The sequence below is a fragment of the Hippoglossus stenolepis genome, chromosome 8 (genome assembly GCF_022539355.2).
Source record: "Hippoglossus stenolepis isolate QCI-W04-F060 chromosome 8, HSTE1.2, whole genome shotgun sequence".
NCBI lineage: Eukaryota > Metazoa > Chordata > Actinopteri > Pleuronectiformes > Pleuronectidae > Hippoglossus > Hippoglossus stenolepis.
The window spans coordinates 11364708-11389399 of record NC_061490.1 but is presented as its reverse complement, the minus strand read 5'-3'; the positions used below and the strand labels follow the sequence as shown (position 1 = coordinate 11389399).

At 40.6% G+C, this 24692-nt stretch overlaps 1 protein-coding gene across 1 annotated transcript in view; it reads left to right on the top strand.

Annotated features, from left to right (window-relative positions):
• Positions 1–24692, top strand: part of cdkal1 (CDK5 regulatory subunit associated protein 1-like 1) — a 229058-nt gene that overhangs the window by 86403 nt on the left and 117963 nt on the right. Inside the window, exon 8 of the mRNA XM_035164365.2 lies at positions 10574–10677. Within this exon, the coding sequence (XP_035020256.1) occupies positions 10574–10677 (104 nt within the window). The remainder of the gene's footprint in view (positions 1–10573; positions 10678–24692) is intronic.

The following is a 24692-nucleotide window of genomic DNA, read 5'->3' as shown; positions in this document are numbered from 1 at the left end:
GCTGGGGTTTTAAATAGATATTTAATACCTTTTAAACATTCATATTTTGAATGCTTTACTCAAGCTAGAAAGTATTAATCTCTCATCTTTTTTCCCGTGTTGGTTTCTACTCTGTTTTTTTTCTGGGGTTCAAAGAGGCTACTGGCTCATCCCTCACACAGCATTATCTCTGCCAAATCCTTGATTTGTACAATCACAAATAATCACTGTAACAAAATACAAACACACACTGTGTAAACACAGCCGCCAGAGACTGAGTGAAAAGTGCCTGCGTGCTTGTGTGTTACTTTGCGCTGTGAATATGTTTATGTTAGCTAACTGAGTCTTAGTGTGTTTGCTGCCTGTTTCCTGTGATTTGTGTCTGGCTGCCACAACTTCACTCTCCACTCTCCAGGCTGACACGGTGGAATAATAGCTCTTATCAACGTTGCTCCTGACCTTTACATAGATTTGTGTTAACCATTGTGCCCAAGGTGTAGCGTTCACGGCTGTGGCCGGCTGAGGGAGAAGTAAATCTGAGCTCACAGACGTCTGGATGCATAGAAAAACAATAAGCCTCAGAACAAGCAGGAACAGGGTGAGAAGTTGACTGTGAAGCCACAACCAGAGCAGCAATGTGCTGCATATCAGAGGTAAATTTATTACCATGAAAACAGTACTTTTAGTATTTTACTAGTCCTGTTTAGTTGTTTCCAGACATGTCCTCCGGGGGAACTCCGGAGATTTGGGTCTTGACTTTCTTTTCACAAATGATCAACACAGTGGGAGATTCTCCACTCGCTTTAGCAACAGCAACAAATGGTATGGAGGATGCAGGTGAGCGGTGGCACAGCAGGCAGAGACAGGACATAACATATTTATACCACCGACACGTCACCGGCTCTTATCAACACAAACTTTTTTGACATGTTCGTCTGATGTCTTCTACATTTATGGCTATGCTTCTTGATCCTGAGATATTTGTTTTATTTTTGTTTTCGTCATCAACACCCTTGCATACCCCTGTGAATCCAGCAGAGGATCCCCTCTTACCTCGGCTCTGGAGTTTCTGCAGACTTTCTCCACCTGCCCCCTTGTATTAAGTTCACAGAAACTCCAGAGGCTCTCACTCAGACATTTGCGTTCAAACATTCAGCCTCTACAGAGAAACTCCGGAGGATCTCTGGAGTTCAGTACATGTACGGAAGCAGCTTTTGTGACCAGATGTTAGTCCAGTTAGTATGTGAGGGCCAGAATGAATGTTCACACTCTTTAACAGTGTAAATGGAGACAGGAAAACATTTTACTTGAAGTTGGTGATGAAAATGATGGAAGAGCAAACTGAATTTCTCCAGTTGCTGCCAAACAGAGAGAGAAAGAGCAAGAGAGAGTGAGAGTGCTGCTCACAGCTCTATAATGATGCAGTCATTCAAAACACAAAGTTAGAGATCTTTTATGTTATTATTAGTGTAAATACACATCTTGTCTCCTTATGAAACAGTCTAGTTAATTAATGGGAAACTCTGACACAGCATTGCACAGCTGGAAGAACAAAGAGCAGCAGCTTACAGCACACACACTCTCCATGTTTTATCTGTTATCTGTATCTTTCTGATAAGCTTCTGTTTACTTTAGGAAAATCAAAACCTTCTTTGTTTGTCTCCTGTAACATGTGACGCAAACATCAGATCGTCTTGAACAGACAAGAAATCTCTTTACAGCACCACATCCTGTTCGAGCTGCAGTTTATAACTACTGTTTGATACTCGTGTTTCATATCTACGGCACTTTTTCATACCGATCCACTCTTGGGTTATTTTCTCACCCCTATGTGCAGCACTTTCTTTTTGGAGATCAGTTGAACTCTTTGTGATACAGAGGCCTCGAAACGGCGGGGTAAAAAAGACACAGCCGAATTCATTGGTGACACACTTTGTATGAAAGAACGTCGCGTAAAGAAGACTAGAGTCACTTTAAGGGTGGAAGAGAAAAAGTGTCAGCGTGAGAGAAAAAGGGGAATTTGGTATAAAGAGGAAAGGGTGGGGGAGTGGGAACTCATTAGCTGGGTTAAAAGCAAATTGAATCAGGCCAACTGTATGTGGTCTTTGTTAATTTGAGTTGCTCTGGCAATTGCAGTGAGTAAGGGAATAAAGCCTAAAAGAAAAAGGAGCCAGTTTATATTAGATGCCACAGAGAGGCACAGGAGAAGTCTCTTATTTTTCCTCTTTTTCATACCAACGCACTAATCGAAACAGCTATATCTACTCCACTTTAGATAATTTGTCCATATCTTACCACCATTTTAAAAGCAAATGCCACTTTAAACTCCTTTACTGAACTGTATTTTCATTCTGTTGATCGCTGGTCAATGATCTCACTCTTATGTTCTTTTGTGTTGTTTTTCCTCCCTGAGGAAAATTCATCATGTGAAGGAAGCAGCTCCACAAACAGGGAGGAAATGTGCTGATGTGCTTCAGAGAAGTAGAGTTACAGAAGAGTGAAGGGTGTTAACACCAGGGTTTCTGATCACGTACATATTGTGGATTATTGTAGGAATGCATGGATGCACAATATACACACAGCATCTTTTATTTGACTTTTAGGCACACATACAAACACACACTTTTTGTTTTGTTCATGGCACATGATCATATGCAGACACTCTTCAAGTGACACACACACACTCACACTCACACAATCACACCTTAACCACAGTGGCCTTTCCTGCTGTTTATCAAACCAGTGTATGGGTAGTTTTCAGCTCCACTGGTCTGGACATATTATTCCATTTCCCTCTTTCCCACTGCTTAACACACAAACACACAAATACATGCCCTAGAGACACACACATGCACACACGTGCACTCCATCAACTGTCCTCCCTGCACTACACACACCAGGAGAGACTCTGCTCCCCACAGTAAATCCTAAAGATTGATGTGTCTCCTTGGACAAAATGAGATTGTGTGTCATTACAAGGCATTACACTACAGAACCCCTGAGTAACTGAATTAGCCCCAGTGTCATATACACACACACACACACACACACACACACACACACACACACACACTGATCATCTAACAGACTATTTACACAAACCAGTTTCCTACATGTTTTCTTTCTAAGAGTTAAATGGTCCACAGTTGTCAGACACAAACATTAACCCAGAAATCAGGCTTTCTTTCTGTGACTCAGACATAATGTATGTTCTCTTTAAGGGGGGAACAAGGTCACTGGTAACATAATCTTAACTAATGGTATCCTGTGTAATTACCTAAAGACATCTCCGCAGATTCCTATGTCCTGGGGTCCTGTACTGAAGCCATCTTCACTGTCAAACTGTCAATAGGGTTACATCATCGTCAGCTGCAGAATAGTTTTCTCTCTTGTGAGCTGTGGACAGAAAGAAAACACAGAATGTTGTTGCACCAGTGCCTCTGTTGATCCTGGTGCTTTAAAATCATTTTTGCTCAATTCTCCCCTTAGATTTAGGGGTTGATCCCACTTTAAAACCAATGAAACGACAGAGCACGACTTGTAATGGACAAATACATCTCATTCTATGCATCAGAGTTATTTTATGCTGGTGTCAGACTCCAAGATGTTGTCTGTTCAGATGGTTACGGTGTCAGATTGGGCGATATATGGTTAAAGATTCTTAGCCGAGAGACTTGACAGACTATATGTTGCCCCTGACCAATCTCTGTTTGCCATCTTTTACGATGTGCATGAAACCTTTATTCTTTTTCACTGTTTGATCTCGTCGCCATTGACATCATCATGGTGCTTCATGTATTGCGGCAGAATGCTGCGTTCCTATTGGTCAACGTCACAGAGTTGACAACACCCATCGTGGAAGGATGATGTTAGGATGTTGTTCAGGTGATGCTGCCACGCTTTTTGTTCATTATGACAAATACATGATATAAAACAATTGGTTGCTCTGAACAATACTCATTGATGGTGTCCGAACCCACTCAAAGCAATACCTCTTCTGGGTCATGCCGTTATCCAGCTGATATCGTGTAGTCTAATCCTGGTTTTACAGATCTGTGAAACATGAAATAATACATCACAGCACAAAATGTAGAATTTCTCCTGAAGCCTTCTCTTAACTTCTCTGATACACGTCCAGGTTTAGTGAGTCACACACCTATTGACCAGTGACTCAGTAAAATAGTCAGTGTCATTATTCAGTGGTTTATTAAGTTGTGATCAGGTCTGGAAAGTAATCTAATAGTGCATTTTTAAAGTCAGCTTGTTATTTCATGACTCACTCAGTTACACATTACAGGGGTCACTAAGGCAGAGAATCAGCTGTCGGAGCATTAAAGTCACACTTCAGATCAGCTCCTCTACCACTTCTTCATCAGTAGACTGGTGGTTCAATAATAAGTTAACATCATACCATTCTTGTCCAGTAACAATGGGCGGACTGATCTAGTACAAACACTGTCTTGAGGTTTTTCCACAGACAAAACAAGAAGTTGGCAAAACAGTCGCGGCTCCTTCGTAGACATGAGGCGGTAGTTTCACACACAAGCACGTGTCATGTCCCTCCAGTCAAAACAACAAGCAAGGCTGCTGTAGTAGTTACTGAAGTCTAAGGTCAGCATGTGACACACACACACACACACACACACACACACACACACACACACACACACACACACACACAGAGCTGTTTCAACGTGCAGCAGTGGGAACGCGAGACTAAATAACAAAATTCAAGAGGTCAGACACAAAGGCTGAATTGAACACTGAGAGAAATGGGCCCCAGCTGCATTGGGACACACACACACACACACACACACACACACACACACACACACACACACACACACACACACACACACACACACACACAGGTCTCGCCACAGATGAAAGGAGAGACACATTCACACGCGCACACACACTTATCCAACACGCACAAATGCAAAAACAATACTATGTGAAATAACGGTGAGAGAACTTCTAAGTCTGACCAGAGATACTTATTGAAAATAAGCTCATAAGTCTTTTTCTGTGTAAACGCTGTGAACAGTAAGTTCAATTTTAAACTCTTTAAACTTGAAATCCTGTCAGCCTCTTCTAAAAATCCTTTTACGTTTTTTGGAATAAAACACAATGTGTGGGTTTAAGTACAAATTGTAAGATTCTGTCTGTCAAATGCCTATTTTGAGAACTTTGAGGTATCAATCAAATACAAGCATTACGTGACAAACTTGCATTGATTTTTGTACACAGAGACATCCGCCATCACGTACTCACCACATCATCATCTAATTACATCCACAAACAAGGGCAGACGGTTTCTGCAGTTTTCTCACAGCTGTATTTATCTTGCTTTTTATTTACTGCTGCAGCTCAGTTTCTCCTTAAAAAACATCGCATTTATTTGCTTAAGAAGCGTGCTGTGCAGGAAGATTAAGCTCCACAAGCAGTAAGCACTGAAACTTGTGTTTAATCCCGAATCCCGATTACAGTTTAACATTCGAACCCCCAACAAGATATAATGAGAGGTATCGTCTTTATCCGAGTCCCACAAGATCATTGCTGTTCATTCAAAGTTCCCATGCAACTTGAATACAAGCAGGTTCTCTCTTGTGACAGTGATATTAGGACTAAACTGGATTTAGCTGCCAACCTTTCTCTGAATAACTAATCATCCTCTATTCTCTGTGCCTAATAGGTCTCTGCTCCTTTGTGTCATTATTCTTTGTGCCTTGACTCCACATTATTTTGCAGCCTCCAACTTTGACTTTGAGATGACACTAATAGTAAACTTACAGGCCGGGCGCTTTGTTCGCTCATATGATCGCAGTTTTATGATTTTGTTTTTGCTCATATACTCCACCCGGCTCCCACTCTTAACAATGAGAGCAATGAATAATCTGGCTTTACAATTTACAAAGCGCTCACACTTCCCTGAACAGTTTAAAGCTTTGTTTTCATAATTGCATCTTCAAGCTGACAGAATACATACCCCATGAACAAACACACACACACACACACACACACACACACACACACACACACACACACACACGCTCTCACATTAATGCACACATGGCCCAATTTGTTGGTGCACAGAGCAATTTTCTAATTAATGTGAAGACCCTAAATGCTTATCAGCGGTAAAACCTTTTTCCTGCTCAACTCTCTCCCAAGCTGTGTCTTTAACATGCTGCATATGGGAGCTTGTCTGAAGAGAATTATACTGTGTGTGTGTGTGTGTGTGTGTGTGTGTGTGTGTGTGTGTGTGTGTGTGTGTGTGTGTGTGTGTGTGTGTGTGTGTGTGTGTGTTTGTTGGTGTCGAGGGAGGTTTACAAATGTATAGAAAAACCTGTGGGCTTTCCTTTCTTTGTTACCTTTTCAAGGCTGCAGCCACACAATAGTCTCCCTCTCTTTTTCTCACACGCACACACACTGGGGAGGTAGCCTGTCTCATTGTAACTCGTTGATGAACTACACTGTTGTCAGGTACAACAGCTACCTCTGTGGTTTAATTAACTGGGACGAAACAGGAGGGAGGGAGGACAGAAAGAAAGAAAGAAGGGAAGGGATGGGATGGAGGCTTGATAAGGAGGAGAAACATTTGGTTTTTAATTCTTGAAGACATTTTTTTCTCCTTTCCAGTCACATCACTGAAGTATTGTCATCAAGAGCTGCATTATTTTAAACTGCTCTTTACATGCTGCTGGATGGAATCAAAATACAACTTCTCCTCTCCTCTCCTCCAGCAGATGTGTGTGTGTGTCAGAGAGAGTGACACTGCTCCTTTCCTTCAGTCAGTGTTAGTCTAAGGGTGCTGACTACTTGTCGCAGTCTGTTTAGGCTGATGGAGAGGTCGAAACTGCTAATGCGTTGTTGTGATACTGGATGAATGTTCAGCAGCAGCACACACACACACACACCCCACACACACACACACACACACACACACACACACACACACACACACACACACACACACACACACACACACACACACACACACAACTGGCCACTGACTGTCTCTTGAGATTAATGTTGGTGTGATCCACTCAGCTGGGCCTGATCACATTAAGATGGATGGACCCCCTGGTGGTGTAAGTGTGTGTGTTTGTGTGCGCGCATGCAGGGCCCCATCTGTCTGTGTTTTCTCCACAGCGAGGTCCTGTGACCTAGCTGCCATCTTTAGTGCCCTCAACTAGGATAAAGCAATACCCTGAGAGCGAGAGATGGATTGATTTTTTGCCATGGTGACATTAAAAACTGCTCCTGGCGTTTCAGATGTGTTTCAGAATGATTATGAAGATATTGTAGGTGTTTCACTGCGTATTTAATGGAGATGTTGCCCGGCCCGGGTAAATGGGGTGAAAAAAGAGGGACCAAAACCCGATCGGTTCTTCATACCCCAAACAGGATCGACCTGTTTTAATAATTCATCTTAGTTTTTCATAGATCACATAGTTTTGTATTGCTGCTTTGTCAGGACTTTAGTAATGGATCTGCTCTATTTTCTTTGACGTTTATTTATTTTTCTGTCAGCAGGATTTCCCAAACTACTGCACATATTTTAATGACATTTTCTGAAGGGTTGTGGCATGACCGCATGACCCAAAGAAGAACCCAAGTTTTGGAGTGGATTCGGATAAACTGATGGATTTTTTGTACACTTTCATTTTAAACACGTGGCACAGGGTACATGTTACCAGCTCAGTAAACAGGATGGTTATGATTTTGAGCTTTTGGGTTTGAATTGTATTATGTTAGTAGTCCAGCGTTTAATCTATATATTATATAAAGTATGCGTGTGTCTGCTCGTCTCTGCCGCTCTTCACACACATACATCGCATTTATTTTTATTAAGTTATTAATCAATGACGTTGGATCATGAATCCAGATCGTTCCAGTCACTTTAACCCTGAGGTCCTGTTGTGTGTGAGAGATGAACTGAGTGTGCACTAAATGTTGGACTTTTTTTCTATGTGTTTAAATGCGTGCCCCATAAACACTGGAGCGAATCAAACAAACACAAAGTAAACTAAAGTACTGTTCAGGTCCTAATAACTTGTTATGAGTATTGGTGTTTATTGTTAAAGTATAAAGTGAGCGCAGGTCAGCAGGAGTGTGGAGGGAGGAGATTCTAACAGGAGACTCTGACATGGTGCAAACCAACCGCTGCTTTTACTCTGATCCTGAAGCAGTGGCGCTAATCGTTTTGCATTGGAGGTCCATTGTTGAAACCCTGTATTCCAACTTCTTCTCACCCATCTCTGCTTCACTGCCTGCTTGTCTGTGTGTGAGTGAGTGGGGGCGGGGCCTGTGTGTGTGAGTGTAAACTCCGCCTCACTGACTGAGAAGACGCAACTCACTAAAATACACAGAGACAGACCAGCTGAATGTTTGCTGCACCAGTGGGACCAAGGAAAGTTTTTAGGTGAACTTCACAGATGTTGTTTGCGTTTTGTTTGCACTCTGGAGCTTTGTAGAAATGTGAATCTGTAGTGTCGCTACTCCTCATAGAGCGAATAACCACAATAGACTTCAGTCGGTGTGTAGTGGAAACTTGAAGTCAATGGGATTTCTGTATTTCTACACGTCGCAGCGACACTCATCATAGATGGATGTCATACTCAGTACTGATTGTAAAGTCCTTCAGGCAAATGTGTCTTTATGATATTGAACAACTCTATATAACAGTTTGACTTGACTGTACTTTGACTAAGTACATTATATTTTGAATAGTAAGTGGAGTAGTGAAGTATAATGATTCAACTTTAGCCGAGTGCTCTTATTGATTCAAATGAAATCTGCGTGACGCAACGTACACACACTTCATGTAAACATGACAACAACTGTATCTCGAGTCCAGCAGCAGTTGTGTGTTGTTTACCAGTTTTAGCTTCAGGGGAATCCCTGTTATTCCGCAATGAGGATCTGTCATGGACAGATACAGGGTTTACGCTCATTATCTGCACCAGTCTGATTTCATAGTCTCACAGTAGCTTCCTTATATCACTGCATTTGATGGTAATTAATCATTACTAAGATGTTTCTGTTATTGCACTGGGGTGTATAATCCCACATCAAACACATTTTATCATTGTGATACTTTACTTAAAAGGCCCTTTGTTCTTGTATTAGCAGTGCTGTTAATAGATGGTCATGCTGTTTTCTTTATAAGTATATTGGAGTTTTTAGGGAAAACACCACTTGGCTTTCTGCTTATGGGAAATGTTTTGTGCTTTGCATCACAGTTATTTTACATGTGGCTCCCTTGGGAGTTGAACTCTTGATGTGGCAGCATTAGTCACCCTCAGCTGAGTTATAGAGAAAACCAAACCCCTAAATTTTAAGGGTGGAGTGGCCAAGCTCACTTTTTTAGCACCACACTGGAACACATGAGGAGACAGGAATGATAAATCCTGACAAATGTGTGACATATTATTTACTTGATGAGAAAGAAGATTTTTCCTTTAATGTAATCCCTGCAAACACAAATTTAATTAATTGCATTAACTTGTGTTCACTCAGCAGAATCTTCGAGCAACGACTGCAACTAACAACTGTTTCCAGAGATGTTACACCAAAAGTGAAATAATGAGTGCGAAGAAATGACTGCAGTGTGTATTTTTACACCAGTATGACAAATTGGAGGTCAGACATTCAACCCTAACGGAGCAAATACCCAAAGTCTTCTCAACAGGGGCCTTTCTTCTCATTTTCAATAGTGATTTTAGAAGAAAAGCCCCCTTCATCCTAAATAAAGACTTGTCCAGAGTTGATTACACGCGATGCTTGTGGATCTGGTGTGAAGCAGCATTTCTCGTTTTTTCTTCTTTGTATTTGGTTTCTTATTAAAAAGTTTCTTGCTCCTTTGCTTTCGAAGTCAATTTGAATGAATCGTTGTCAAAACAAAACAATGCATTGAGTCTAATCTTGCCTCTGCTTGTCTCGGGCAGAGAGAGACAGCAGCTGTCCACTGTTATTTGGGAGCGAGCTGGAGTCCTTATACAGTTTAGCAGAGAGAGAGAGACGTTTGTTCTCCCTGCTTCCTTCTCCATTTGTACCAGTAGATTTCATTTAGAAGTCTCATGTCATCTTCATGTTCAATCAATTGATTCAATTGAACACTGTCACTGGATTGGTCACTTTTGAGATGGTACATTATAAATGATTTAAGTCTTTAGCTTCATGGAACGCTCAAAATAATGATCAGAAACAAATAAATACTTGTCTTTGCAAGTTTTGCAGCCAAGTGTAAAGCTTGAAAACATAAATTATACATAAATTGAATTGAATGACATTTAATTAACAAGTTACATTAAGTAACAAGTTAAGATACATTGAACTTTATTACATTTTAATGAAATTAATTTGCAAGTGAGCAAAGTTCAGCCCTGTTTCCAACTTCTTACATTTTTGTAAAATATTAGATTGTTTGATCGAGTAAGCGCCAACACCAAAGTGCAATGGGTTGTATTATTCATCTGAGTGAAGTGATGATGGATGAAGAAACTAATCTCATTCTTTCCTTTAAACAGTATATAATATACAGCCATTAATTTCTCTGTTCTTTCTTTGTCTGTTTCTGTGTGTGTAGGTGTCTGAATGCTTGTACCTACTGCAAGACCAAGCATGCCAGAGGAGACCTGGCCAGTTATCCCATTGAGGAACTAGTGGAGAGAGCCAGACAGTCTTTCCAGGGTGAGTACGTTATCTCTGTGGCACATCAGGTGTAAATATGCTCCATCATTTCAGAAATCATTAGAAATAGGGACTTAAATGACAATAAGGGTCACAGAATATCCAGTGATTGACTAGTTTATAGTCATCAATATATTTATATATATTTGTGCTGTCAAACAGTAAGTTCTGCTATTGGATTTAGAGGTTTACTTTATTCTTGGTGAGTGTGTTTAAGTTCTTTTTGTGTATCTGTGATTAAATGTGGCTCTTGGAGCTGTTGTCACTAAGTTTTATGTCACTTGCAATTCACTGTGTTTGTTTGTGTTTTCATCATTGGCTCCAGTGTGTTGCAATGATGTGTTGTCCGTGTTTATGCCGGTTTGTGTGTCTGTCCTGTTAAGAGGGGGTGAGGCTTTAGTAACACATGTTGATGTTTTTGTTCTTGGGTAGAGGGTCCGGCCAGTTGGCTCTAGTTCGATGCCAGATGAACAGCTGTTGTGCCCTGGCATCTGTTCCTTGAGAGTAGACTCCCAGAATCCCCAACTGCACAGCAGGCCATGCGTCTATTAGAGCCCCAGGCGGGTCAGTCAAGGGCAAATCTGCACATTGATAACACAAATCTTACTTTGACTAGGTTATAGTACTTACTCTTTTATGTGTTTGTTTGTTTTTTATTGTCATTGCCTGTTGGGTTTTTGAATGGTGTTAAGTCTAAAATCTCTATTGCATCTGTGTAAACAGAGAGAGAAAGTAATTCATTTGTATCTATGATAATATCAACCAAACCTGCTCACGTAATTCCTGTCAGATGCTTCGTTTGGGATCTTCATGCCCAGAGAATAACAACCTCAGGTCAATTGTCTCATCCCATTAACATTTCATTGCTCATGCACATGATTTAAATGTCGTTGAACCTGAGAATTTGACCCTGAATGTTTTAGAAGAAGCTTGTTTTAAATATGATCGAATCACAGCTGGTTTCCCTCGTTGCTTTTACAGACAAACTTATGTCAGATAATCTCGCAGATTGGTTAGATTAATGATTCATCTTGCAACTCGAATGCACTTGTGAGTGGAATAAAAAAGACTTTAACAGTGATGCAGATAAAAAGCTTAAGGGAAACAAATGTGCTACTTAACATAGAACATTTCCTGTCTCTGCTCCTTCTGAACATCTCATTGTTCATGGTGATACTAAGCTCTCTGCTCAGACATTTATCTTCTCTAACAATGTTCTCGCAACATGTCTGCATCTGTGCAATTATCCCATTTGATTAAAGACTCTGCTACATCTTACTCTCAGTGCATCCTCCACACTTGTTGGTGCAACCCAGTGCTCGGGGAACCTTTTTAATGGCTGACTTTACAGCAGCAAATTCACATTACTGTTTCAACAACGGACCCATTTTCACTTGAGAGGGCAATGCTCTGAGGCAGTGGGATTGAGTTGTCGTCAGATTAATGTTGGCACACAAACGCATACTACTTAAGAGTCGTGATTTGCAAGACTCGTGAACACCATGTTGTTTTTATTCTGGCCTGAGGCTGTTTGCAAACTGACAACATCGCTGTGTCCAAAATACACAGTCGACTGTGTTGATACAGGTATCAGCACGAAACTGAAATATTAACCTGAAGTCTAGAGATGTAAAGATGCTGGAGAGTATTTAACAACTCAGCCACACGGCCAAGGGTTAGGGTGTCTGGAATCTTTGACCGTGCGCTATTGTTGGGCTGAAGATCACTTCAGTTTATATCAGGCTAATGAAAAGTGAGAATATACCCTTGACAAGGACATGGCTTTTTCCAAATCCCTTCCAGAACTCTTTAAAACAGCTGCATCCATACCACTGCAGTGCCCGGGGGTGGGCAGTGAAGGGCAAACTCACCAGCTGCTTGAACTTAGGTCCATGTGTGTGTGTGTGTGTGTGTGTGTGTGTGTGTGTGTGTGTGTGTGTGTGTGTGTGTGTGTGTGTGTGTGTATGAGTGTGTGTGTATCAGAGAGAGAGAGATGTGGGTGACAGTGCAGGGTAAAGATACACCTGCCCTTTAAACTTGTTTGAGGAAAGTTACATTTGTAAAACCTACTGACAAGAAGTTTGTTTTGTGACTCATTACTTTTATTACTGTACCTGCAATGTAAATATTTACCCTTGGTGCTGCTTGTTTGAAAATTGTCACAAAAATTCATCCTAATAGAACTTAGCCACAGCCTCAATGAACAAATGAGTAACTAAATAAATGAGTTAACAAGTGACAAAACCAACATGTGTTCAAACAAACTCTTGACAAACGGGGGGATGATTTACGAGAGTTGTTGAGTACAAAGCAGAAAGTTCAGTTTAGAGGTCAGATATGTGCGTTTGTAATTCGTTAAAACACAGGAAGCATGAGTGTCCCAGACGGTTAGTTGTTTTCAAAACAGAGAAAGAGGAAGCTGGAGGTTAGCGCCTGTCATGATTTACACACAGTTGGAATGAGATGGAGACAGAGATGGGTAACGAGAGAGGACACAGACGAGGTTTCACTGTCTCTCCACTGTTCTCTGTGGTGGATGCAGCCAGAATCTTTCAGTTTTACAGTCAGTGAACCTGTAAAACATTTGATTCTCCCTTCAGAGTGAGCTCTTCATATGCCTACATCTTCATCACTCACATGTTTTGGTGCATCTTAAAAATGTTTAATATTGTGCATTATATTTACTAAAAAGGTGATACTTGTGGAGGGTGTCGATGATCGTCTTCCCCATAAGTGAAGTTGCTTGTACTGAACCATGCTGAGAGATACATGGTATTTGTACTGTGTAGTTACTGAGTAGTAATTTACTCAAACTCAAAATGAAATGTTCTAATATTTTGTGATAGTCCTTTTTCCTGTTGTAAATAACTGATGGGAATATTAAAGTTTAAAAATATAAAAAATACATATAAAGGAATATTAAAGTTTTTAAATGCACCTGTACATACTATCCTAATTTTTTAGCATCTTACTCCTTGCAACTTTTATCATCTTATATAAACAAAACACACACATATTTAATGGCCAATGCCCACAGTGAGACTCGCTGTTTTCCAACTGAGTTTCCTGATGCTCGTTGACCACCTTATAGGTGTGTGTCTCCCACACACACACACACACACACACACACACACACTCACTGGCGAGTGTGATAAGCGAGTTTCATCTCAGGAATAATTGGGAAGAAGCCATCTAATATAGTTTTTGCATGTCACATATAATACATGTCTCTTTTGTTGAACAAATAGAATCATCTGCCACATTTATGAAGCAAAGGGACGCTGTTTACTCTGTCAACTATTTTTGTTGGGTTTGGAATTACATTATGGCAGTGCAGCAGTGCCCCTGTTTCTCCCTCATTCGGAGTCACCTTTTTCTTATCTCAGACAAATTGAGCCCTACAAACAGGCCCTGAAATTTGATTTGCTATTTGATGTCTTTTGAATAATAATAGTGGAAAAAGCTGCAAGTATGAATGCTAATTTTGATTGGGCAGTCAGCCCGCATCGGGGGTATTTGATTGGTTTATCTGAGGGAACTTTGAAAGGATTTATGGGATTTATTCAAATGCGATTTGAGGTAAATAGCTCTCTTTCCATCTGGAAAAAAGAAAAAGTGAGTGAGTGCACAGCTTTTAAAATAATCTGAATTATTCAAATGTATGAATGGATAATTTTTAACATCAGAGAGGTCTGTTAATGTATGCAGGTAATGGAGGCTGGGGATGTCATAGGAAATGACAAGTGTGTGTGTGCGTGTGTGTGAGTGAGAGAGAGTGGGGGTCTGCATGCCTTGTTTTGTGTGTGACAGAGACAGGGAAACTGTGATTGTGCGTGGGTTGGTGTGTGTTTGTGTGTGTTTGTGTGTGTGTGTGTTGTATCAGAAGTGTGTAAAACAGCCAGAAGTAGAGAAATATTTAATCATATTCTTGTGGGTGAGCAGTTCTAGAGATGGCAGTATTCTCCGCGAGGTGAGAACAGTAGATGGAAGGTAAACAACCTACATCCACCAGCAACCTGCCAACAAACCAGTGACTGTTCGACTCCCCCTGTCTGTCCTCTTGTCCTCTAAATTTAAACACACCTCCAGCCTCCATCCTTTCCCTTCACTCACGTCTCACTGTTGTTTTTATGTCTTAAAGATCAGCAGTAGAGGTAATTAGGAGCCCAGAATATTTTTGGATATGTTTATTTCTTATAAAATTGCATGTCACAGCATTTTTTATGTCCTTGTTCTGACTGGTTTGTTTGATTGGCATTTTATTTTTACTGTTTTAGAGAAAGTCTTTCTTTGACGTTGTGTTCAGTGAAATCCTCATATTAATCCCCTTGTCAATGCATTAGTTGAACTGACAGGGTTGACACTGGGATGTGAGGCCTGTCTGTCAGCAAGGTTGTTCTTCTACTGCGATGGACAGGCTGCGATACCCTGTAGGGCAACGCAAGGTGTGGGTCTGTTTTGGGACAAGATGATAAATATTCAGTTGCAATACAAATCAAAATCTAACTGTACCTGCCACATGAGAAAGTTCTACTGTCCAAATCCAGCCGTAACATGCAGTATTATGAGTAAAAGCTAATGTGGCTTGACTGTAGTTTTAATATTCTCTTTTCCTAACACCTCTGTGTGATAGAACATGACTAAGTCACTTTTTTTCTGCCCATTCATATTAAAATAGATTTAATCCTATTATTCTGTGTGAGCAGTTGAGGAAATGACAGCTTTCTCTATGAGGTGAGCACTGAAGATACAGAGTTAACAACAACCCTCATGTCTTCACAATTTAAACTTGATTGTATTAAATGGAAATTGGCTTTTTCCTCTCCTCCTACCAAAACATCTGTGGAAACTATAGTGACCCTATGCTGTGAACACAGTGGCTGCCCCTGAGAAATGGGACAGGAGACGTTGGCCCAGTCAGTCAGACAGTGAGCAGCCAGAGCTGTGTACGAGACAGAGTTCTCTATTTTTGTTGCGGTCCTCAAACCCCCCACTGTGGCTGTCGCCCTGTCAGTTTAAACTGTCAGTGGTGTTTTTGAACCGGCCCTGTCTAAAACAGGATGTGACGCTTCATAGATACAGACTCACTGCTATCACTCCCACATGACAAGCTACATTAGTGTGTGACATGTGTCTAAGCAATCACGACACAGCTTTAATTTTTGGGGGCTGCGCTGAGTGTTGGCATATGACAACCCAAAATTGAAATCTTAATGACCACAATTGCATTTTTTTAAAGGCTGGAGATTTTGTCCCCTGTGAAAAAAAAAATGGTTTGATGCACTATATTCCATTAAAAAAAACCAAAGAAAACCAGATGTAAAGCCTGGATTTTGCACATGCAGCTGACAGTATAATCAAATTCTCAGTTGCCTGTTTAATTTTCACATCACCCGTCCTTTTTCATACTAACAGCATACATCTAAGGCAAATATATCCACTAATATCCCCAGATATCAGCTGATTTTTCTCTCGTTTCCACATGACTGATTGCATCAGTGTCCAACACAGATATTAGCAGAAATGACACTGCTTAGCTCCCTGGCTCCAGCTGGATGACATATGACAGATAGCCATAGATAGACAGATATGCGGGCTTGCTTGTTGGCCAGCTCCAACATCTGTGACAGGTGTCAGCTCCTGTTTACCTCTGCGGCTGCGGCTATGTGACACATGGGCAGAGGGGGCTGCCAAAGTTTGCCAGGAACGATACACTCTGGGTCAGCGGTTCCCCCAGGTTGGGTGTTAAAGTAACATTTTTGTGGGTACGTCTAAATTACACCTTTATATTACGTTAGAAGACAAAGAACCAAGCCTTGTGGTGACAATCAGCAGAGAAAAGGCTGCAGGATTGAGAGCAGGAGACAGATTTAACAGATTTACAGGGTCAAAGCAGATGTAAGAGTGTGCATGTGTTTGGTAGCTATTGATAATATCAGGTGTTTTCTCTGCGGAGTGGAGAATGTGTATAGAGGTCACAGGTTCAGAAATCAGTCAGGTTAAAAAGATGGAGGTAATAAGATTAAAAGAAAACCTGCCACTAATTTGTCTGTTATTGATTGAGATTTGGCAATAGAGATACAGAGAGAGGAGCAGAGAGTCTTCATATTGATAGAAGCACATTGATCATAGTTGAGTCACTGCCATCAAAGTGCCGACTATTGGAAAGGCTGTGGAAAACCGCTGAGCAAGCAAGCACTAACAAATTCTCTGTGTGTGTATGGAGGCAGTCAAATTCATTATCCTCTGGGAAAGCTCGTGTGGAGATGCTCCAAATAGATTTTCTGAATCTCCGGCTGTCCGATAACTTGCTAATGCTTTTCAGCTACACAGTAGTTTCTTCATGTGCTGTTGCACTGAGAAATGATCCACAGACAGTGTTTTCGAAAAACAGGCTGCTGAGTTCAATCATTTGGTTTGTCACCAGTACTAAAGCATCAAGGAGTGATAACTCGTCTTAAGTTTATTCACTTAATTTGCTTCAGATACAGCTTTATTTGTCACTTGATAATACAGGTTAAACCTCACAGGGGAGCAAGATGCTGTACTTGTAACATATAAACATAAAAAAGAGAGCAGCGTTAAAAACTTAATTATTGCTCTGCAGTTACATACATTTAGCATGACACAGTCAAAGGTAAGGGTTGTATAGGGCTGCAATGTTAAGATATTTTCAAGGTTTGATAACTGCCCCATGAAATATTACAATTTCACAGTATTTTACATTATATATTATGACGCCGGTAATCTGAAACTGAGTTTATTAACTATTACAAACTCAGGAATTATCTATGCCCTTTACTTAAGTAAAAGTATTTATACCTCACTCTAAAAGTTCTCTATTACATGTAAAGGTCCAGCATCGAAATTATAGGTGTAAGTGTTACCAGGAAATCGTGAGAAATATCATCACAAGTTCTCTAAATGATGATTGAAATAGTTTCCAGTTTCTTGTTGGTTTTGCAGCAGCTCAACCAGACTGATCCAGTCTGCGGCCATTACTCACAGACACACTCACCTATCTCAGCCCCCTGAGCTGAGAAGGTTTGTGTCTGTTTCTTTATGGGGTCACAGCAGGGTCAGTGTGCTTCTGCCAAACGATCAGACAACGCAGATGTAGCCTGGAACCATCGTGTGGAAAATTAGTTTGATTTAGCATTTTATGATGGACATTTAAACATGTTTTTTTAGTTAGGGATTAAAGTTATGACCAGAACACATTCTTTGATCTGCACGGATGGATGGTGCTCTCAGAGATGGGCCAACATGTTTGATGTGTTTCCTCCTTTGGCAGCCGGGCTTTACGTCCCCCTTTTATGCAAGTGAATATTCGTCCTTAAGGACAATGTTCGTTTTTGCGATGTCCAAAGGAATCCCAGGCTGCAGATTTTCACTTTTTGGTTGGGATGGCATTGGATGATATCGGCCTTTCTACTCTCTGCCAGTTCCTCTGCTGCATGTGTGTGTTTGGCGTGGACAGGCAGTCGAGGAGGAAGGTTGATGTGCACACGCAGGAGAGTTTTTTTAAATAAATGACGACAAATTTTCATTCTGCGACCAGAGAATGCAACTTGAAAGCTCCTGCACAGTGCAAAGCTTAATGCTGAAATATTTATTAGATAGTCTCGTCCAGCCTTCTTTGTGTATATGAGCCTGTATACCTGCTCTTATCACTTGGACAACCCAAAGTTCAAATGAGCTCGCAGAAAGTCCCAATGAAAGTCAAGTGTTTTGTTAGATAATAGTCTGTACTGAATACATGCTTGTGCTGGAGCATGGTTACAAGAAACAAGTATCCAACAGAAGACACTGAGGAGCCTGTTAGATCTCAGCTTGGTGTGATTCCTCTGTGTTTGCTGGCTTGTTCACACAACAGTGTAATGTGTTCATCAACAGGTACTTTAACCGGCAGTATTTGTTGAATGGGTGACATAACTTACACAGTCAGTCGTGTGGCGAGCTGCTATGAAGTGACTGAAAGCCTGTTGTATACAGGTTATGTTTCCCATTCTGTGTAGCCACGATCGATACGGCGTCGAGAAGCGTTCAGTTTGTTCTGCTCTCCAACTTTCAGTCTGCTTCTTACTGCTTATGTCTGATCACACAAACACTCGCTCTTTCTCCTTCTCTTGTCTACTCAGTGTAAATATTTCATTGGTTGTGTCATTATTGTCAGTTTAATACAGAGCCAGGCGCCTCGCTGTTTGGTAAATGCTGCTTGTCTGGATTTAAACACACTTATTCACATCATGCACAAGGATAGGAAGAACACACACAAACACAATTTCCTCAGGCAGTCTCTTCAGGCAAGGTTTGGACAACCCAGCTGCAGTCTCACCTCCACCACAACTCATTATGCATGGCCATGATGCCGATATTGTGTGTGTGTGTGTGTGTGTGTGTGTGTGTGTGTGTGTGTGTGGGTGTGTGTGTGTGTGTGTGTGTGTGTGTGTGTGTGTGTGTGTGTGTGTGTGTGTGTGTGTGTGTGTGTGTGTGTGTGTGTGTGTGTGTTCTCAGTGACAGCCACTGAGTCACTTATGATTTGAGAGGATGACAGTTCTTTTCTTTTCTCTCTACCTCCTTCAAACATATTACATATGTTTTCTTTGTCTTTTGCTCTTTAAGTTGAGCTGAAGCGCGGCCGTCCCTCATTTCCCTGCTCCGTCTTCCTGTTTGACCTCTTTTCATTCTCTTCACAGGATAGACAAAAAGACAACAGAGGGTGGTGTGTGTGCATGCACGTGTGGGTTTGTGTGTGTGTGCGACTGTGCGTGCGCATGTACCGTCTCGTCCTGTGATTTAGTGCCAAGCTGGCAGCGGAGGCTAGTGAATAGGGGGCCCCTTTCACACAAAGGGAGCACGGGATACACACAAACCCACGCGCACACACTCGCACAACTCACAGCCAGTGCCAGACTGCGGGCCACCAACTGCACACCTGGCATGGCGCTATTATGTCACCAGAGTGTGTGTGTCTGTGTGTGTGTGTGTGCGCGCGTGTGATTGTGTAAGTCCAGCAGACACCATCTGCTCTGTCCTCTGTGAACTCGTGTCCACACCTTTCCTACTTCATTACACTTTATCAAAATGTGATAAAACCTTGGATAAATACCCAATTTTAGTGGTACAACAGTATTTACCCTCTAGTGCTTAGTCCTATTTAATATTCTGCTAGATGAGCGATACATCTATAGCTCTATGTATTGTTTTACAGCTGTTTATTACTGAATGTGTGTTGTTGCAACGCATCATTTTCCTACCACGAAAACTTGCACAGTCTTTACTACAGTTGAGGACAGTGAGGTGAAGCATGTACTTAATAATGACTCCATTAATAATACACTATTTGTTTGTGAAATACATAAAACTGCTACTAAAATCTGTATTAATGATTTATTTGGGACTTCGGGACTTTTCTCACTGTAGAATATATTGTTTTTAAAGTATTTTCACACACTAGTAAGAAATAAGTCAAATGCAGTAAATGTATTTTGGGAAATTAAGAGGATGCAGACAGTGGGATTCAGGCAATGGAATCAGCTGTAGACAAGAATACATGGTCCTCTGAATACTGATTATTAAGTTGTTTTTGTGGAAACAATTTTTCTTCTTCTATCCTCCATCCATTTCTTCTTCATCATATTCCTCTCATAAATAAAGGTGGTGTATACAACTGTGTTTTGCTGCTGAACAACACTGTGGGGGAGGGGAGGGCAGTAACACATTTAGTCAATAGGTGGCAGTAAGACACTAATATTTAGACTCAGACCATGTGCTCGGCTCACTGGCCTTGTTTTTGTCTCCCTGGCTTTGCACACAATCTCTCTCTCTCTCACACACATACACACACACACACACCAAGAGTTGGCTTGTGCCTGTTAAAATGTTTAACTGCTGTAAGTCCTCTGACTCACATTTGGCTTTTAGTTTTTCCCCCCTAAAACGCCACCGTCTATGTTTTTGTGTGTATGTGTTTCCTCTCCCAAGCTGTGAAAGCTCTGTTGTTTACATACCAACTTCCTCTTTGTTAGTCTGTTAGTCACACATTTTTTTTTAATAAATGGAAATAATTGATATTGTCAAGTGATATATGTTAATATAACCTGGTAAATATTTGTAATGATCGCCCACTCGAAGACAGTTTTCACAGGTATTTTAGGAAACCCCCTGTTAGTCCTGTTGTGATCCTCCTTTGTGTCCAAACCCAGATTCCACTGGAGGGAAAGGGAAGAGAAATGTGTTTATAAGGGTACTTCAGTCCTGATATTATGATGATATTATCATCATTTCAGCTGTCAGTATATTAGGTCAGGATTATTTTTACCTTATAGCTTAAAATGCTGATCTTGCATGTGATCATGGTTTTCTCCATAAAACCAATCTGCCTTTTAATCTCAACTCGTTTTTTTCTCCCTTTCCTTCTGCATCCTATCTTTCTGCCCCGCTTATCTAAAACCTAGTCATAATCTAAATTTTGGTTCCCCATATCTTCCCCCAATTTCATTTTTTATGGATCTGACTCCTTGTAAAATGTTTAATTCCCACTTAGTTTTTTCAGAGATAAAAATCCTTTTTATACAGTTTTTTTGTGTGTTTGTTTATCCAATGTATCATTTTTAATGTCAACTACAAGGAACCCTTTGCTTCCTGGTTCATTACCCGTCACTCCACTCCACTACAAGGTTGTTTCCACAAGCCTCTGTGAGTCATGAGGTTGACATACACACATGTCAACACACACACACACACACACACACACACACACACACCACACACACACACACACACACACACACACACACACACACACACGTAAAGGAGAAAAAAACTATCCAAGTGGCTCAAGTCCTCAAGTTTGCGTCTGCTTTGAAGTCTAGACTTGGAGTTTGCAAGACTGGAGAAGTAAAGATTAATTGGGCCGTTTAATCTACACAGTCCCTTGTTTGAACCCTTTCAGCTTTTTGGCAGTGCCACGAAACCAAAGCCCTTTAGATACCTGCAGGGATTAAAGTTTCTGCCATGTGGCATTTTTCAGTCATGTGGATTTCTGAGCAGGGAGACTGCATTAGATCAGTGAAAGATACATGATAAAAGGTACAGTTGGATATTAGGTGGCACTCAGTGCTGCAGTTTAATGACTGTTTCAGTGTTTGTCATGGCAATGAACATATCCACAAATGAATGCTGATGTATCACGTGTGTCTGCAGAAAGATTTAATTTCAAAAGATTTAATTTAAAAGCTTGTTTGCCTACATTTATCACAGTCAAGCAGCCTATTTTTCCATCTAACCATTATCTGGAATATGCAAGTACAGGTAACTTGACTCATTGAAAATAAGTCAAGTACTTCAAGGTCTGAAATGTTAGCACATTTATTACCTTAAACAGTTGATAACAGTTGCACACCCAGAATACACAGACCAACATTTACATTAATTATGTTTATTTCTGACCTGTGCAATATAAGTTGAATATTCACTCTCCTTTTTGCTCCGTTTCTGTCTTCTCCAACTTCTAAGGGAAGTATATAGCTGTTAAGAAACCAAATGTTTTATTATGTTCATCATGAACTTTGTTTGTTTGCTGTCAGATGCTGGACAGATGCTTTTCAGAAAGGGAAAACAATTCAAACCACCCCGGCAAAAGCAGTGAGAGTGAATCAGAAGAGTAAAGTTCTGACGTTAAACAAAAAGCAGTGAAGTGAAAGATGTGTCAGTTGTGTGGTCCGCTACCAGCGACCTCCACATTACACATAGTCACTTGGTCCATTTGTTAATATCAAAATATTGATCAGAGAAGCGTGTTGATTGGATATTACCACAGTAAACTTCTGTGTTATGTAAGCTGTTAAAAAATTGGGAGAAAATGTACACTAGTTCGCATTATATATACTAAACAATAATAATTGACATTATCTTAATTAAAAAAACAGCTTAATTTCCTTTCTATCTTACTATGGCTTGAATACATATATATCAGCCCATCCTTTGTCTCACCTTGAACTCTTAACAGACAACATATTTAACACGTTTATCGTCACATGTGCTTATGATTCAAAGACAATTAATTTTTTTATTTGTCCCACGCTAATAGTCTGACATGCAGGGAAAAGGTGAACTCATTTTCTCTACTCGGTTTCCTGAGGTACCGGCCTCCTCCTATCTCTTACGCCCCGCACAGCCTCAAACACACACACACATTGCATGCACATGCACAACCACTTAACACACACATCACAATTAATTGGTTACTCCACCTGTAATTAACTTGAACCTTACATCAATGTTTTGATCAACACAACTCATTTACCTGGTAAAGAGAGGCAACTCAAACGGGGGAGGGGGACCAATGCAAGCCTGAGGAGACTGAAATGTGCCAGAAGGAAAGGAAACAGAATAAATTGTGATAAATCAGCAAGCATGCTTCTTTGTTTTCCACTAGTATAGCCCATGGAGGTTGAAGACAAACTGAAAATGAAAAGCCAAACAGATATCGAGATGATTTGGTTCTGCTCAGTGTAAAAAATTATGCAACTGCCCCACTTTTGCTCTGGTGTTTGTCTGTTTTCCTGTCTGAATCCATTTCATCACTCCCACCTCACTCCCTGTGATGGTTCTGTCTTTCAGTTCCTTACTCTTCTCCCCCCTCTCTCTCTCTCTCTCTCTCTCTCTCTCTCTCTCTCTCTCCCTCCCTATGTCATTACAGCTTCCCCTTCTTTGATCTGCGCTCGTTCATTTTCAGTCAATTCCATCTCTCTCACGTTCTTATCTCTCTATTTTGCTTCAGATCAATTTTCCTTGCCTTTCATTCCTCTATACCTCTCTCTCCCACTTAATCACCTATTTGCCTTAATCAGTCTCTTTTTTAGCTTTTCAGTTTTATTTTCTCCGGTGGTTTCTTCCCTTTCCTGGCGATCTCAGTGTTTGTGTGTAACTCCTCCGTCCATCAGCAGCCGTCTTTCTTTCTCTTTTTTCCCTCACCCACTTAGTTTGCTGCCTGGTGTTGAACCACTGATCTGCATTCAGATGGATAAATAACAACATTGCTTATGAAAAGGCTAAACCCTGAAGTTCCTTTCTCAAGGCACATACCATCAGCAGCTCGTTTCATCTCCCATTTAGCGGAATGAATAGAGAAACCCAGAAACAAAACGTTCACCCTGCAGTTATTTGTATTTGCATTTATTTATTCCTCATTTGCAAATTAATTTTTCATGATCCATCGTGTGATGAGATTGTTCCATGATGTGTTGAAATGAGTTATTAACCATGGTGTTATCTGTTCAAGTGGTGTTGCACTGCTTGTTGTGCCAGTCTCACACAAATAAACGATCCAAGCTTGTGTTTTGGGGGAAGTCGTTTAAATGTAACCTTCATTTGATTCGTCTTTTAGCATAAGTGATAAAACCCTTTCAAGCAGGTAGTGTTGCTGCCCAAAGTGTTTCCTCTTGACTTTTTTATTTCTTAACTTTTATACTCTCAGGTAAACAGACAGTCACCAGGGCATGACACATCTCCATCTCACATCAGTTCACAGAAACCACAAATTACTTGAGTACTTATCAGTTTGAGCAAATGTAAAATACACCTTTCTCCTTGATGCAGCCTGTTTAGGATTAATTTATGTTTTCACAAAAGACACTGCAACTAGTGAAAAAAATACATATATATATATATAATTATCAGCTTTTAATATTCATCTCAACTATGACATTTGTGTATCATTTCATTTGATGGCCAGTTCAATGATATTTAAATCAGGGGAGTAAAAATAACGGTGAATACTTCGAGACACAGAACTGCAGCACAGGAAGAACCTGCTTGAGCAAATATGTCCTTTTTCTATTGCTTAAATCTGTTCACTGTCTTGTTCAACTCACCTTTTTCATTCTTGTTTCGGTAACCAAATGGTATGTAGATAATAGTAATAGCAGACATGAAATAAACTGCCTTTAATTTACAAAATATATTTAGAAAAAGACAGCCATATCCTCTGAGTATAATTTGCAGCTTGG